The 16,246-nt window shown below is 46.2% G+C and overlaps 1 protein-coding gene across 1 annotated transcript; it reads right to left on the reverse strand.

Moving 5' to 3' along the window:
- Window positions 1–1,936: 1,936 nt before the first annotated feature.
- Window positions 1,937–12,080, reverse strand: DUSP7 (dual specificity phosphatase 7). The gene is made up of 3 exons (XM_035106122.2): window positions 11,102–12,080; window positions 6,638–7,066; window positions 1,937–2,742 (listed from the first exon to the last, which is right to left on the reverse strand). The coding sequence occupies exons 1-3, from the start codon at window positions 11,514–11,516 to the stop codon at window positions 2,435–2,437; spliced, it is 1,152 nt and encodes a 383-aa protein (XP_034962013.2). The 5' UTR covers window positions 11,517–12,080; the 3' UTR covers window positions 1,937–2,434.
- Between the last annotated feature and the right edge of the window lie 4,166 nt (window positions 12,081–16,246).

Here is a 16,246-nt window from a genome sequence, read left to right on the forward strand (position 1 = left end):
CAAAATTATAAACGGTGTGTGTAACCAAATGCCATGCAAACACCAACCAGCAAACACTGGTCACGGTCGAAGCAGTATGTTAAAGGCAAAAGGAATAAAGAGGCAGAAAGCCAGACTGGCATTTGTGACACAGAGACATGGTTTTAAAGAAAAAATAATATTTATTTGCAATATAAACAAAGTCCCAATATTGGGTTCAGGATATATAGGGTCACACATTTTTCCTTCATAAACACAGAAAGCAAAACTGTCCCTCGCTAACAAATTCTCATTTATACGAAGAGGATGCATCTTTCTTTTTTCTTTCTTTCTTTCTTTTTTTTTAAAAAAGACCACCATTGGCACAGGAAGCCTTTATACAAACCAGCTTAACAAGATACAGATGCACTGTCTAAATCCCTGAAAAAATAAAAATTCCTCCTTGAGGTAAGATTCAGTTAGGAGATTCCGCATTTGCTTGCTCATCCACACACAAAGCACTCTACCTTTCCTGCCCCGATGACCCAGCAACCCCAACAATGCTAACATAAAAAAGGAACAAAAAGGAACAAAACCACCAACAACAAAAAAGACAAAAATCATTCCGATATTCTGGTAACGTTTCTTAAAAAATAATAATACACGCACACACGCACACATACCAGTTCTGTGATGCAACAGCATTAAAACATTCTTCCACATAGAGATTTATTTATTGGGGGGGGGTATAAAAACTGAATATTTTGAGGGGGGGAACTCCGTGGCTTTTAAAAAGTTACTTTGAGAGTGAAAGTGGAAAGGGAGATGAGAAGGAGGGAGGGGCTACATTGCAGGCAAGGAAGTTTTCCCATGCCCGCCATGCCCTCTTCCTGGGGGTGGGGAAAATAAGCACCACTTCTCCCTCTTCCAGTATAATACATTAGTGAGAAATATAAACAAGTCTTCTTGTTGTAGAAGGCACAGCAAAGAAGTTGCCCAGGAAAAAAAGAAGTTCACCAGAGAGCTCAAATGGGCTAAAAATAATAATAATCCACGTTTCCATGCCCCTTTTCTAAACAGCATTAATTCCATGCCCTCCTGTGGTTCATATGAGAGTTGTCCACTGGTTACGCACCAAAATGTCTCTGCTCTGCTCACGTCTTTTAAAATAGCAGAATCAGCTGATTCTTCTCACACCTCTCAGCTGCGCTCGCTCCTCCCTACACACACACACAACATCACACACACACACACACACACACACAACATCACACACACAGACACACAGAATTAAGTGCGCTGGATAAATGCCAACATCATTGAAAGTATTTTCATTGCTTCAGAAACTGGAATGATTTCAGGCCAGCTGGGTGATGTTAACAGTCATAATCGGCTGCGCAGAGCAGCTAAGAGCATCAAAACATGCCTCTACCAGCTCGGATGGAGGAGACTCGGGTAGCATCAGACTGGGGCCAGAGGGCAACGGGTGTAGGGTTAGGGGCGAGTTGTTGGTTTTTTGGCAAAAGGTGGTGTTTTTAAGAAAGCACAATGGCGCTTAGTCACCTTGGCTGATTCAGTGCAGAAGAGATTGTGAATGTGGGCATGGCAGAGAGTGGTATTATCACCAACTGGCCCTCACAAGTCATGAAAACGCCAACCAGATGCTAACAAGCAGCAACAACAGGTGCCCTCCCCCCCCCTCTCTCTCTCTCACTCTCTCTTACTCTCTCTCTCTCGCTCCCAAGTACCCAGTAACATGCCAGAATATATCAAGGCTTTACAAAGTGTGCAAAATGCATTTGGTCAATAGAAACATTTTGATTTTTTCTCTCGTCTTTTTATCTAAAAACATGAACTCGAACAAGAACAGAATAAAATACTGGTTTTGCAACCTTGTCTGTACAAACTGTCAGGTACATACATATTTAAAAAGAGCTTGAACCCAAGAAAGAGTAAAGATTACCTCCTTTTCTTTAAAAAAAAAACAAAAAAAAAGTAAACTGGGTTTTAAAACAACAGTCTCAGGCCAACACTTATTGATCAAGGTTGCCAAGTGCATGAGTCTCCTTTGCTTTCCACACCGAGCAAACACACACAAGTCGTTCTTAACGTGTGCGTGTGTGATACATGTATGTGTGTGTTTGCATGTGTGTGCGCGCGGTGTGTATCATGTCAGTCTCTACACACCCAGGAAAGCAGCTATTGCCAGTAACAGCTGTGTTCAGAATGCCAGGCAGGCCATCCCCCACATTAAGTAACTCTGATAAGGTAACTCCTCTGAACCCATTTTGATTTAGCATCAGAATACTAATAAATGGCACAAGCCTTTTCAGTAAAGCAGCAATTCAGACAGCTCTGCTTGGAGAAACCAGTTCTTTCAAGGCTGGCTGGAAAGACTTTCCGCTTAATGGATTTGAAATGCTCAAAGAGAAGCGATTCAAGGCTTTGGGGGGGTGTCCCCCAGACAAAATCCTCTTCATGTAGACTCCAAAGTGTTCAGTGGAAACAAGTTGTGATTGGTTGGAGTGGTGAAGTAGAGCTGTTCGGCGGGGGAGCGGTTGTCACACGGGCTGTTGAGCCCCAAAGTTCTTTCAAAGTCCAGGAGCTGGCCCATGAAGTTAAAGTTTGGGGAAATGTTGGACTTTTTCCTTTTGACAAAGTCATAGGCATCATTGAGAGACAGGTTGAGCTTTTGCATTAAATAGGCAACAGTTACCGTTACAGACCTGCTGATGCCGGCTAGGCAGTGAACCAAAATGCCACATTTCTTTGAACGGGCCTCATCTGAAAGAGACAAAAAAGGGAGAGGTTGAACATGCTGGACCACAGAAAGCTGCCTCTCTTTAAACCAGGGCGAGATGGAAGCCCGCATCAAACAGCTTAGGTCAATTATTGCAACAGATTCATTATTCATCATCATCAACATCATACAGTTCCATGTATTGCTAGATAACTGGTAGTTTTCACCCGCAATTCTTTGTATTTCCTCATAACTATATGCTTTCCTCAAGTCTCACATGATGACTAGTTGCGTGAACAGTGGCAATCAGCACTGTGTAGTTTACAAATATTAGCTCATTAAATCTTGGCACATAAAGATGATGTAAGCATGGAAGTGTCATAAAACGGAGAAGATAAGGAAGCAAGTCTCTTGAGGAAGGAAGACAGAATTGTAGTTCTGTCTCTGGAGTCCCCTGACTCTTCTTAAGACGGAGTTCAGGCCATTCTCGCTTCAAATTTAATTCTGGTATTAAGCAACAGCTAGGTGCCCAGCTGCAACTAGTCAAACTTGGAGGCACTGACATGTGTCAAAATACAACCACTAAGGCCAAATCTGCTAACTTTTTGAGGTCCCTTTCATTTTCGGAATCAGCTTCAGACGCTGCTGAAGAACTGAGGTTTGCTAAATAGTTGCGGGGTGGTTTTTTTGGAAGCAATATGGCAGCAGAGCTCCACACACAAAGTTATCAGCGATAAATAATTATATTCAAGCAGGCGGCAGCAGGGAAAGGAAGGTGAGATGCTGCTTAGTGGCAGACACAAACAGCTTTCACAAGCTAAAAATACTATCGGTGACTTGACTGCAGCATGTATTTAAGGTGCAATGCCTACACCTAACTGACACTGGCCAGTGTCTCTTCTCACAGCAGTCAGTTTGAGGCTGCAATCCTATGTTTGTTTCCCTGGGGTTAAACCCCGCTGAACTCAGGAGGACTTAGACACACACACACCACTGCACCGTGAATATGCATGTTGACCCATAACAAAGGCCACACAGCCCTAAAGCACATTTATGCAGAACTACATTCCACTGATGCCAAAGAGACTTACTTCAAACGTACATGTTAAGGCTTGGCTGCTAAGCCCAGAAACGTTTACAGCCTAACTACCTTAGCCAGAGACGGAAAGATGAGAGGTCATAAGCTACAGATAGCCAACGATAGCAGGGAAATAAAGAATGAACAAGTTTGACTTCTTAGCCCACATTATTGTACAAGTCATGAAGCAGTGCCAGGTGACGAGGGCTGCTTTAACACAGCCACTTTTCAAGCAAAATAAATTTCCCAGAGGTCTTCTGGTGTCCTATTTGAACACTGATTCTTCCCCCCTCTATTTAGTCTTATAGTGAATGGGTGAGGTAAGCATTTCCTGTCATAAAAACCAAAGCAGAGTGTGGTTTTCACAGAAAGGATTTTTTTTTGGACTGAGACGGTGTCTAAATACCATGCTCCCCTCACATGCCTTTAAGCAAAAGCAAAATGATCAACTGATAAGAGCCTTTTTCATAGCGTGAGGTTTTGCGGCAGTACAAACCAACTAAGCTTGTACTTTTCTCCAGAGTATATTGGTTTAGAGAACACAGAACAGAAACAAGCAGCTTTAGCAGCACTGAGGTTTCCAAGCCTACAGTGCAGTCAAGCAGACCAGCACTTGTCCACTATCTCAACAAAACAGCTCTCCGGTTTGTATCTAATTAAGTCATATTTGCAGTACACCTACTGAAATCAGTGGACAAGCAGGTTTAGTCATGACTAACTTTAGTTCAATGATTTCCGTGGGTGTATTCTGAGTAGTGGGTGTGCATTCTGACTTAGCCAGAAACAAACTCCTGGACTGTTGTATTTTCAACTGTAGGGCACACAACTTTATTAGGTAAATATGAGCCATTAATGTGGCAGCCATAATATCTATTCCTGCATTACAAAAACAATTCTGGAAAGCTGGAACAATCGTAGAAGGATCCATTTGGACACTGTGTTTCCAAGCACAATTCAAAATGCAATGCCAATAATGTCCTACACACTTCTTGAGACCAATGTGGGCATTAAAAAAAAAAAACAACCCAATAAAAATGTTATTTCTCAGGTGCTGAAAAGACAGTAAAGTTTTCTCCCTGGGGTGTGGCAGGGTGCCACAACTGAAAATACCCTTTTTCCAATTGTCATCTGCCTCACCTTAGAAGGCAAGTGCATTGAAAGGACTTCTGAAGATGACACTTGTGAACAGACATGTCCGTATCAGAGAAGGCACTCCCTAAATGACTGTGTTTTTATCTTGCTCATTCTTGCCATATTAATTGGCTGAATTTAACTTATTTAAATGTGCCCATTTTCATAGCATCTGTGAGCTGCCATGGAAGCAGAAACACTGATGGGCAGGATCCAAAGTTTTAAATAAGTTTTAGGTCCTTTAGGGGTTATGATCAGCATAGTGATTTTCTCTCCAAATAGCAATAATAAGCCCCTGTTCAGGGACTAGCTACTTCACACATGCATGCCCATTCATTACTTCAGCAGCCAGAGGTAATTTGAACGAGTTTCTAACACAGCTGGAACCTTCATCTTTGTTCACATGTTTAGCTTCATCTTTAGGAATCAAGGAACATACGCAACATGAGCAAAACAGCTCTTTCTTTTTCTCAGCGATTTTCTAAATGTGTCCCATTAAATCTTGGGGTTCACAATCATCTGAAGACTAGGAAGGGCAGGCAGCTTTCTCTGAAAGGCAGATTGCCCAGTTCTACTGATCTTCCCCTACCATCTCCTGGAGCAGGTAAGGCAAGGATGGGGAGTTTCAGATGTTTTGGACTACCAACCACCATCATCCCCGTCCATCGGCTATGCTAGCTGGAATCAGGCAGTGTCCGGGAGGCCAGCCATTCCCCATCTTTGTTCTAGGGAAAGGTGTCAGAAGGAGTGGTTTGCCAGGTGAGGCAGAACCGCTGCAACAGCTTCCAGCAGCAGCATCACTGTTGCTCACTGAGAAGGGAGAGGCAGGGGTGGGATTGCAGATGCTCAGGTTCCACCCACCCACAGCCTCACATCAATGCTGCCAGGAGACTATCGCTGCAGCTCGCCCCCACTGGGTAAGTGGATCCTGGTTCTCGGGTGGAACATGGGGGGGGGGGGTGCCAATAGGCAATACTCCCTGTGTATGCACTGCAGAACATGTCTGTAAGCATTTGCAGCACACAGGGGGCTCCACAACAGATGCTTAGCAGATACTTCCTTGTGAAAAGTCTTTCCCCAAAGTCTAAAGCTCAAAAATGTCTGCTTTATCTACTTCCAAAAACACAAAGGAGCTTTCAAAAAAGTATTCTGTTTTCAAAGTTATTGGACACTCAAATTTACTCACAAACAGCATGAATAGGAAACCATGGACATATAGTATCATCAGCAGAACATTTAAACAAAAATAGACCATTTACAGGGCAACCCTACATATCTCTACTTAGACAGAATTCCCAGGGACTTCAATGGAACCAACTCCCAGGTAAGAGTTTACAAGATTTCAGCCCCAAAACACCAGCATGTAATTTGTTAAACGACATTTAAAATCTCTGCAATGTAACTTAGTTTCGCGGCAAATATAATGCCCACAAAGGTGGAAATTATAATTTAAAGCACAGCCCTGAAGCCCCGGAGAAAAAACAAGCCATCTTTAAAACTGTTCCACCACAGCCAACTGAAGCAAGGCTTTTTGACTTTGAAGTAAAGTCTGAAGTAGGAAAACTCAGTGTCTGACACTGGCACAATCACTAGGTACCAAAATTAGAAGGTGTAACATATATTTCGTGGAACCTAACAGCGAGCAGGTACTGAACCCCCAGGACTAGTTATGGAAAACTACTGATTGCTAAAGGAGCTCCTCCGCCGAGAACAGGATGTCCAACACCTACCAATGAAAGCAATGGCCTCGGGAAAGAATTGGGAGAGATTCTGACTCCAGTGATCCGAGATGGGAATCTGTTTGTACTTGAATTCTCCGTCGTGCTCAAACATGTTGGGGAGGTTGGGAGTAACGTTCAGGATGTACTTGATGCCGTATTTGCCCAAGACGTCCAAGTTGGTGGAATCTTTGGCACAACCCAGGTACAAATAGGGAAGAATCTGGACAGGAAAGGCCGGCTGGTTGTTTGGGACCGGGCTCCCATCGGATTCCGTGGCACTGCTAGGCTCCCTGTCCGATTCCCCATCCGAACAATCAGAGCTGATCCTCAGGCCTCCGAGACCAAGGACCGATGTAGGAGGAGAGTTGGTAGGAGATGAAGTGTCAAGATTGGTTTCACAATGCTCCGAGTATTCTGTCTGAAATTTGTTGAATCCACCTGCGGAGGTGAAGAGAAGGCGCACTTTAATATCACTTGCATCCTAAAGCTACCAATACATGAATACTTATTCATTACCAGGAAAAGCCACATATTTTAGCCATCTGTTTCCTCCTTAGCTAAATGCCCCTGAAAAGTCAATTTAACCTAAATTTTTTGCTTCAAGCGTATGGTCTGAATTAGGCCCAGATTGGTAGCATGGTGCTCTGTGTACAGTCACGTGGGGAAGAAAGGCAACTGCTCCTAGCATCGCATCCTGTGCAAGGGGAAGGATAGCTCAGTTGGTTAGAGTGTGGCGCTGGTAATGCCAAGGTTGCAGGTTCGATCTCCGTTTGGGACAGCTGCATATTCCTGCATTGCAGGGGTTGGGACTAGATGATCCCTCAGGGTCCCTTCCAACTCTACAATTCCAACCAAGGGCTCAAAAAAGCACTGGCACTGCCATCCTATACATGCCTGCTCAGAAGTGAGTCCCACTGGGTTTCGTGGGACTTACTTCTTAGCAGGTGCCCGGTTTTCTCATCCTCCTCTTTGGTGGTAATTACAGTTGCCAGCTCACCACACCACAAGCCTAGCCTGTTCATGTGTGACTTTCCACAGCAATTTAATATCCGGGAAGCAGCCAGTGAAAGTTTTCATAGCATGGAGATGTTTTAGGGACTGCTAATGCCTGCAGACCAAGCTGCTGTTGAAGCACAGGAGCAGGGGCTCAGGAAAAAAGCTGGCAGGCCCAACAGAAGTGCCAAGACAGCAGGAAATTTCAGGTGACTGCTGCAGTTTTCACTTGATCACACATCAATTACACTAGTATTACTGAAATGTGCTGTATGGCTCCACCTTTTCGTTTTGCCATGGCAGGAAAATGCTCTGAGGTGAGAAATCTGTGCCTCAACGTAATCTTTCGAGATGTAATGAGGATTACATGACAAAATGTTCGTCAGTTTAAAAACCAATCCCTGCATATTAGAAAACTAGACTGTCAGGGAGAAGAGTAAGCTTCAACCTTCTCCCAGACATTTAGCATTCGACGTGTAGGGTTGTTGTTATTTGCTAAGGGGAGGCATTCAATCATGAAAAAAACCCCACTTCACCTATAGTCTGAAGCAATTAAATCCACAAAATATGCACTAAAACTACCTGCTTCTTAAGGAGGAATATCCTAAACACATATTTAACATATGGCATGCATGCTTGACTTGAGAAAGAAAAAAGTGGGTGGGCAATATTAACATTTAATAAAATTATAGAAATGATGCCTGCCATTTTTCTTCTCCCACCTCCTCTCCCAGAGGGCTCCTGTGCATTTAAGATGAGCAGAAAATCAGCAGCTGCCACTTTCCAGCATGAAAATGCAGTGACAAGAAAAGCTTCACCTGTTGAATAACTAACTAACTACCTGTCATGTAACTGGCTAAAAGCATAGGGGCGCTGTTGGGCGGCGGAGATGGGTGGGTGTGCGTGTGACAACTCTCACAGCAACTCGGCTTGAAAACAAAAGTTCATTTCCAAGCAATGAAAACTTCATTAAGGAGAGCCGGTTCAAATAGAAGGCATTGTAAGATCTAGTCTCAAAGATATTGCTCAACATGTGGGGAAGGTATTAAGATATGCTGGGGCCAGTGAGGGTGGAGGAGGAGACAGGAACAGAAGTTTCCTTTTTCAAAATTATAGAGTGGCCACTGCCCGCTTATCACTTGGAACAGCAGCACAACTGGAGTGCTCAGAAAACAACCCTCGCAGAGTTGAGCAACTTGCTCCAATATTGTTTCAGTAAACTCAAGGATCTATTGAATGTGCAAGTAAAGGTCAGGAGTAAAACCATTCCCTTCTAATCATTTCTCTTTTGGCGCCTCTTTCCGACAGAGCAATTAGACAAGAAGAAATTTAATTTGCTCCTTCATGTACGCTAAGGAGGCGTTTAGCAGTCATTATGTGGATCTGATAAACAGTGTCATTATGGAAAGTCTCCTGGAAATTCCATGGGCTTGGCAGAGTTGTGGCAAGGTCACTGAACAGCACACACATCCCCTGCCATGTTCATTCATGAAGGGAAGAGAGGGAGAGGGAGAGGGAGAGAGAGTAGGTTCCCTTTTTTCCCCTCCTCAAGGAGAAAGACAATATGGAGAAGCCATTTTGGAATTTTAATTGGAAACATTTCCCACTGAGGCCCCAGAAAAAAAGCGAAGAGAAGGGAAAGCAGCAGCAGCAGCTTAACTCCTCCTTTTCTCCATTGCCTGCGAGTTTAAAGGAACTAGGGGGGAGTTAAGAAAGGGGGGAAATGCCAGGAGTACAGAATTCAGTTTAAATTAACACTGAACACTCATGAGAACTATTTAGGATATTGAGAAAGGAATGGGAAGCGCCAGAGAAGCTGAAGAAGTTAACATGGCAGCATGAGTTCAGCTACTAAAAAGAACCTTGAAACCTATAGTAGGAAAGAAGAGGACCCAGAATCCCCAATAACAGTTTCATCCTCCTTCCTCTGCGCCTCACATATACTGCCCAGTAATTCCCTTTATCCCTCCCCTCCTACCATCAGAAATCCCGTAATCAATCTACCAGTCTATCCATCAGCCTCGTCGCAAATGACAATATTGATTTGGTGTTGCCTACTATTCCTGCCTCAATCCTGCCGCCCAGTGACCACAGCAGTGTTGTGGTGTGGTGCATGTGTGTGTGTGTGTGTGTGTATTTGGGGGGAAGCAAAGTTATTACCGGTATCCTCATGCTGGTAGGCTCACTCAGAATGACTGTTTCGACTGCTTCTCAATGCCCCTCTTTTTTTGGGGGGGGTGTTTTAGGAGTTCTGAATGGAGACTTTATAATGAACTAATATCTCAATTAAAAGTGCACTTCATTCAGAGATTGAGAGGCATAACAGAAGCATGGCACAGAATGGCACCAGAGAGGTAATTTAACTCAACCCATTGCCCAAAGGCAAGCACATCCACCAGTCAACCCTTCACCAGAAACACACACACACACACACAAGATCAAACTTTGGGAGGGGGGGTGCAAAAAGAGATGGGGAACTGCATATGATCAATACACCCACCCCTCCCACAGATTAGTTGTGGTTAAGGTAAAGGTACCCCTGACCGTTGTGGTTACTGGTCTCAAATAACCGCATGTAGTGAGAGAAGTCTTTTAGGGGAGATTGTTGCCGCTGTGTGAGAAGTTAGACCCACCATCCCCTTATTTAATTTCCTCCGTCTGTATAGAGGAGATTTCGTAAGGGCAACTAAGGAGGGAGTGAAGATCATAGATCCACACCAGGTCGGTGGACAAGGTGGGAAAACTAGGGATGGTGGTCAGAAAGAGGGAGGAGGGACTATTCCAAAACAGATGCTCACAAACCGGATTTCAGAATGAAGAGGCATGGAGGATTCACTCGGTGAATAAACCCATTCTGCCCCATTCATAGATATGGAAGAATCGGGCAGGAATAAGACCTTCCGTCGCTGGAACAAGGGAGGTGGGAGGGAATAATGTCTCTCACGCGAGAGATTTGTACCGCGCGGGGAGAGTGGTGGGAGGGAGGGGGGGTCGGCCGGCGGGAAGAGGTGCAACAAGAAGGGGAATCCGAGGTTTCAGCGGCCAATATCTGCCCATACTCGACACATGAAACCATTTTGAACGGCAAAAGAGCAGGAGCACAATCCTTCGCCAAAACGAGAAAGCTATAATCGCCTTTAAAGGGTGGGAAAAGTGCAACAACAGACCAGAAGTTTCCTTCGATTATTATCCCTGGTTTCTTAAGGGCGGCATTCCCAAAACACACTACAACGGGAGGCGAATCCTCAGGAACTACGGAAGGAAAAAGAGCTGCGATCCGGATCCGGATCCAGTCTGGATGGTGGCGAGAGATTGCGGGGAGGGGGGGGGGTTGCTGTTAGGCGGGAACCACGCCGGTTGCTCCGATGGGGGGTGCTACTAGCTAGCAGACCAGAGCTATCGGGGTGGGGAGCTTCCCCATGCTGCTAAAATCGTCCCGTCTCCCTCCCACCCCCGTCCACAGTCCCGCGCCCCCGGTACCTTTCAGGTAGAACGCCTTGCAGCCGTCGTCGCGCAGCTTCTGCAGCAGGAGCCCGAGGACAGAGCTGGGGGCGCCGCTGTCCTGCTGCCACTCGGCCGTGGCCTCGTCGTAGAGCAGGACGGTGTCCGCCTTGCAGCGCTTGGCGAAGCGTTCCTTGTCCTCGTTGTTGGGGATGATGGAGCGGATGGGCAGGTTGCCCTTCTTGAGGCGCCGGAGCATCAGGCTCGGGATGGCCAGGTTGATGGCGGTCTCGATGTGCGACGACTCGAAGAGCTCGTGCGGGCGGCAGTCGAGCAGCAGCAGCGAGCTGCCCCCGCTCGACTCCAGCTCCTCCTGCAGCCACTCCGCGCTCTTCCACGGCATCGCCGCAGCCATGGGAGCCCGCGGGGTGCTGCCCCAGATGTGATTTTTCATGAGGATCGCAAGGGAGGGGGGGAGGGGTGGGGAGGGCAAAATCGCGGGGGGGAGCGGAGGAGGAGAGCGGCCGCGCGTGGAAAACAAATCACTGTCGCGGCGCGGATGGGGTGAAAGAGAGAGAGAGAGAGCGGAATGCCCTCTGCAGCCTACTGTCCAAATCACCCAAGAAGCAAAAGAGTTAGTTTTAAAGGGAGAGGGGGAGAAAGAGAGATCCGGCAAAGGAGCCCGCGCTGCTTTGGAGATCCAAGCGCTCCAAGCGGATCGTCGTCCGCGTTCCCCTCGATTTCCTCGCCTGCAGCAGAGAGACGTTTCCTTCCACTTGCAGGAGCAGAAGGCGGGAGGGAGCGGGGGAGAAGAGCCTGGCTCTGCTCGTGCTTCTGGGATGGGGGAGGCGAGGAAGGCGCTCGCCAGGCTCTCGAGGCTGCTCCTCCTCCCCGGGAAAGGCTGCTTTCACTTGGTTCGGTTTGAGGCGCTGCTGCTGCTGCTGCTGCAAGAACCGCCGCGTTGTCCCGCTCGCTCCATCGCGGGCTCAGCCTGACAGCCTCAATTAAAAAGGGGCTTCGCCATCGGATCGGCGTGTCATGCTCCGGGAGGCGGGACTCGGCGCAGAGGGAGGGGCGAGCGGGGCGGAGAGGCCCGCCTTAAAGGGAAAGCCTCGCTCTTGCGTTCGGGCAGATGGCTACAAATGTTCACTTGCAACTAGCCGACCAAGAGGGGTGTCCGGCCCCCGGTCTCCTTCATGACGAGGATTGGACTCGGCATCCTTAGAAGCACGCTTTTTTCTTGCTCCGTTCTCCATTGTGTGTGTGCCAAGTTTATTTAAATGATGCTGAAATAGGAAGCCCTGTTGAGCTCCGTGAAATTTGCCTCTGGAAATAAAGGAGGGGGGAGGGCTCTGGAATGGGGGCGGACGGCGGACCCATAGGATCTCTCACCTCGGGTCCAAGGAGCGCCTGCAATCGATTTCACCAGAAGGGAATGCTTTTCTATTTCCTTACATTTGTTTAGAAAAGATAGTTCAAAGCCCCTGGAAAGTCCCTAGAAGATTGCCTCGCTTTAAAAGGAGGAATAAGAAGGGATCGTGGCTGCTGAACCACATGAAGTGTTCCTACCTTAATGCAACAGTGTTTATGGACTAGTTATTATCACTCCGAAAGGGAGAACCATAATAATACTTGTGGCAAGGGGGGGGGATGTATTCAGTCCCTAGTCCTAGAGACATTTCAACGTCACCGCTTCAGCTTCAAGTGATTTATGACAACAACCAGCCTTCCCACATCAATAGACTTGGGCTGCTGTGAGGTTTCTTTTTCATGTGATTTGAGGACTAGGTACCATGAGCCAACTCCGCCAGATATTATCATGCTTGCCTCTCTCTGTGGGACCAATAATAGGATTCCCCGCGTCGTGAGCTTCAGTGCGCCCTTATACAACGTCAGGAGGTTATAATGAGCGGGATAGTCCACGATGCGTGCAAGGGCTTAAATATAATATGCGGCTTCAAACATGGGAAAGGCAGGCGCTGCTCGTCCCAGGAAACGACCAGAATTGTCCTCAGTGAGCTGGATGCTGGAAGAATGATCGCATTATTCATACAAAAATGGTAATAAAAAGGAAATAAAATATAAGCGGGGGAATAAAACGACTCGGCTTTCAGTGTTATTGACCGGATTCTGATTCTACATTCATACTGAGTACTTGATTGACAGAACCTGCTCCTGATCCCTTGCTGCTTTATTTAAATAATAATAATTTCCTTCTTGTTGACTTTCGCCTTTTAACGGGGCGCCAATGAGCCGCTTAGGTGGGCGGTGCTGGAATGCCAGAGGCCTATCAGGGGAGGGAGGCGGGGCTTTTAGAATATTGTGTATCAAGTCGCTAAGCGCGGGAAGGGGGACAGGAGGAAGTGAATGGAGCAGCGAAGCTAGAGCGGGCTTGCGCAGAAGACCAGCGGTTAGCCTTCCTGGGATTATAGTGGGGTTGATCTAAGCTAAGGCATTGTGAAAAGCGAGGCGATGCTCCCCCGCCCCTTTGCCTTTGCTTTCTGCATCCTGATGCTGTTCAAGGCGTGCAGGCTTCGGCATGCCCCGATGGGCAACTCAGGGCCTCCTCTCACAAAACCTTTTAGGTGATCAAGGTGTTTTAGTGCACACCTGTAAATGTTAGGTATGCGAGAAACGCGTGTTTACAAAAGTGCATAAAATAGGCAGATGAGTCACGCAAGACGCTGGGGTTGACTACAGCTGCCGATTTTATTTTATTTTTAAAAAAAACTTGCTGGCAAGGCTGAGTTTGAATTGAATGGGGTGTGAAATGGCCCGTAGGCCTTTTGACGTCTACAGGTTATTATGCAAATCAACACTCTAAAGCAAAATGTGTAATTTCTCTTCAAAGAAGGCCCATCTTTTCCATCATCCTGTTCACACAGTGGCCAGTCGGGTGCCTTTAGAAAACCTGCAAGCAGGATCTGAGCACAGGAGCATTCCCACTCCTGTTTTTTTCCAGCAACTGGCATTCAGATACATTGCTGTCTCGGTAACTGGAGGCAGAACATAGCCCTCATGTCTTGTAGCCATAATAGAATTGCAGAGTTGTAAGGAGCCATGAGGGTCACCTAATCCAACCCCCTGCAATGTAGGAATCTTTTGCCCAACGTGGGGCTCAAACATGACCTACTAATAGTCCCATGCTCTACTGACTGAGCTATCCATAGCCCTCTCCTCCACACATCTCTTTTAAAGACATCTAAGTTGGTGATCATCACTGCCTCCTGTGGGAGGGAGTTCCACAATTTAACTATGCACTGTGTGAAGAACTACTTACCTGTCCTTAATCTCCCAGCATTCCGCTTCATTGGATGTCCATGATATCTAGTGTTACGAGTGAGGAAGGAAAATGTTCCTCTTTCCACTTTCTCTAAGCCCATGAATAATTTCGTACACTTCTATCATGTTGCCTCTTACTCACCTTTTCTCTACCTATTCTGGTGCCACAGAGCAAGGAAACACAGGTGAGGTGTGTTCCTTTATTTATTTCAGTGTCGGATGGTTGAAGGCGGAGGGAACACCTTGTAAATAAGTAACACTCCTACAGATATGGGAGAACTGAACAAACATTTTGACATTGCTTGACATCATCCAACCCATGGAGGATCAGAAGGTTGCCCCCCAGCCCAGCCCAGCCCAGCCCAGCCCAATTGGTCCTATAAAAAGCATTGACAGGCTTTGTGTTGTTGCTACTGCTGCTGCTTGCAATTTCTAAAGACACTGAGATGCAAAAACATGTGGCTTGTTAGGCCACATTGGGCAAAGCGTGGCATAGATTTGCACCCAGTACTGCAGAAGTGGAAACAAAATAAACATAAAATAGAAAAATTCCTTCCAGTAGCACCTTAGAGACCAACTAAGTTTGTCATTGGTATGAGTTTTCGTGTGCATGCACACTTCTTCAGAAACACTGAAACAGAAGTCACCAGACCCTTATACCGTATATAGTGGGAGGGTGGGGAGGGGTATTACTCAGAAGGGTGGTGGGAATGGGTGATTGGCTGATAGGTGTGGTAAACCTGTTGGTGACTGTTAATGACTGCAATTGGTCTTACAGGAAAAAGCAAAGGGTGAGATGGCTAAAAATAGCTTTAGCATGAGATAAGACTCCAATGTCTCTATTCAGACCAGGTCTCTCCATGGTTTTAAGTTTGGTAATAAGTTGCAATTCAGCAACTTCTCTTTCCAGTCTACTTCTGAAATTCTTTTGTAATAAGACAGCTACTTTGAGATCTTGTATAGAATGTCCTGGGAGATTGAAGTGTTCTCCTACTGGTTTCTCTGTCTTGTGCTTCTTGTGCAGAAGTGGAAGGCAGTTCACTCAGAGTATTTTTCTTCTCCCTTCCCCCACCCCCTGCATTGCTTCCCCCCCCCCAAAAAAAAACTCCAGAAGGGGGTTAGGTGCACTACCAAACATTGTGGGACTGTGTCTTATGGGACTGTATTAGGTGAGTGGGTGTGGGAGTAATTGCCCCAAACTGGGCATAAGATTCTTGTACCACTTGCACAAACCTCCCAAGTTTATGTGATTTCCCCCTCTCCCACCACAGACACTTTTTTGAAGGCTACAGGAGAGTGGAGAGAAAGATGCATTGTGCAAGCTTGCCTTCTGCTCACACGAATTGGATACAACCTATAGCAATTTAGTCTCCCAGGCTATGATTAAAACTTGTTGGCTTGCTACCTAACAAAGAATTCAGAGAGCAAATATGAATGTGGGGGGGAGGGTACTTTCCCCATCTGTTGTTGCTTCTGATGCTGGATGCTTGCCATTTTTGCATTTCCTGTTTCCTAATCTTGAACTAAATGAAATACACCCCCTCCCCCCTCGGTGTCCCGAGTGTACAGGTCAGGGTGTTGATTATATCACTCCAATGCAGGTGTTGGCTTCCCAGATTTGGAACTCGGTACATAAACAGCAGTCGAAGAGCATGGGACGCTTCCACCTGGATACATACTTTTTTTATATAAAAAAAAGTTTGCTTGGAAGCGCTCTTACTTGTGCAGAGCTCAGGCACAAACCTGTCAGACTAGTATGCACAAGGCAAACCATCTCCGCGTCACCCAGATAACATTCCTGGTCTTTGCAGGAGATTGTATATCCCTAGAAATGCATAAATATTGCAAAACGCTGCAATCATCTATGAAAGAAGCAGTGTGTATTTAGTTAATTCAAAGCAA

This window comes from Zootoca vivipara, chromosome 2 (genome assembly GCF_963506605.1).
Source record: "Zootoca vivipara chromosome 2, rZooViv1.1, whole genome shotgun sequence".
Classification (NCBI taxonomy): Eukaryota; Metazoa; Chordata; class Lepidosauria; order Squamata; family Lacertidae; genus Zootoca; species Zootoca vivipara.

Bases quoted from the DNA above. Each gene is read 5' to 3' on its own strand.
- DUSP7 (XM_035106122.2), bottom strand. From the start codon at position 11,516: ATGAAAAATCACATCTGGGGCAGCACCCCGCGGGCTCCCATGGCTGCG. The intron at 7,067-11,101 runs GTACCGGGGGCG...TCACCTCCGCAG, and splicing joins CAAGGCGTTCTACCTGAAAG to GTGGATTCAACAAATTTCAG. The intron at 2,743-6,637 runs GTAGGTGTTGGA...TGTCTCTTTCAG, and splicing joins CGAGGCCATTGCTTTCATTG to ATGAGGCCCGTTCAAAGAAA.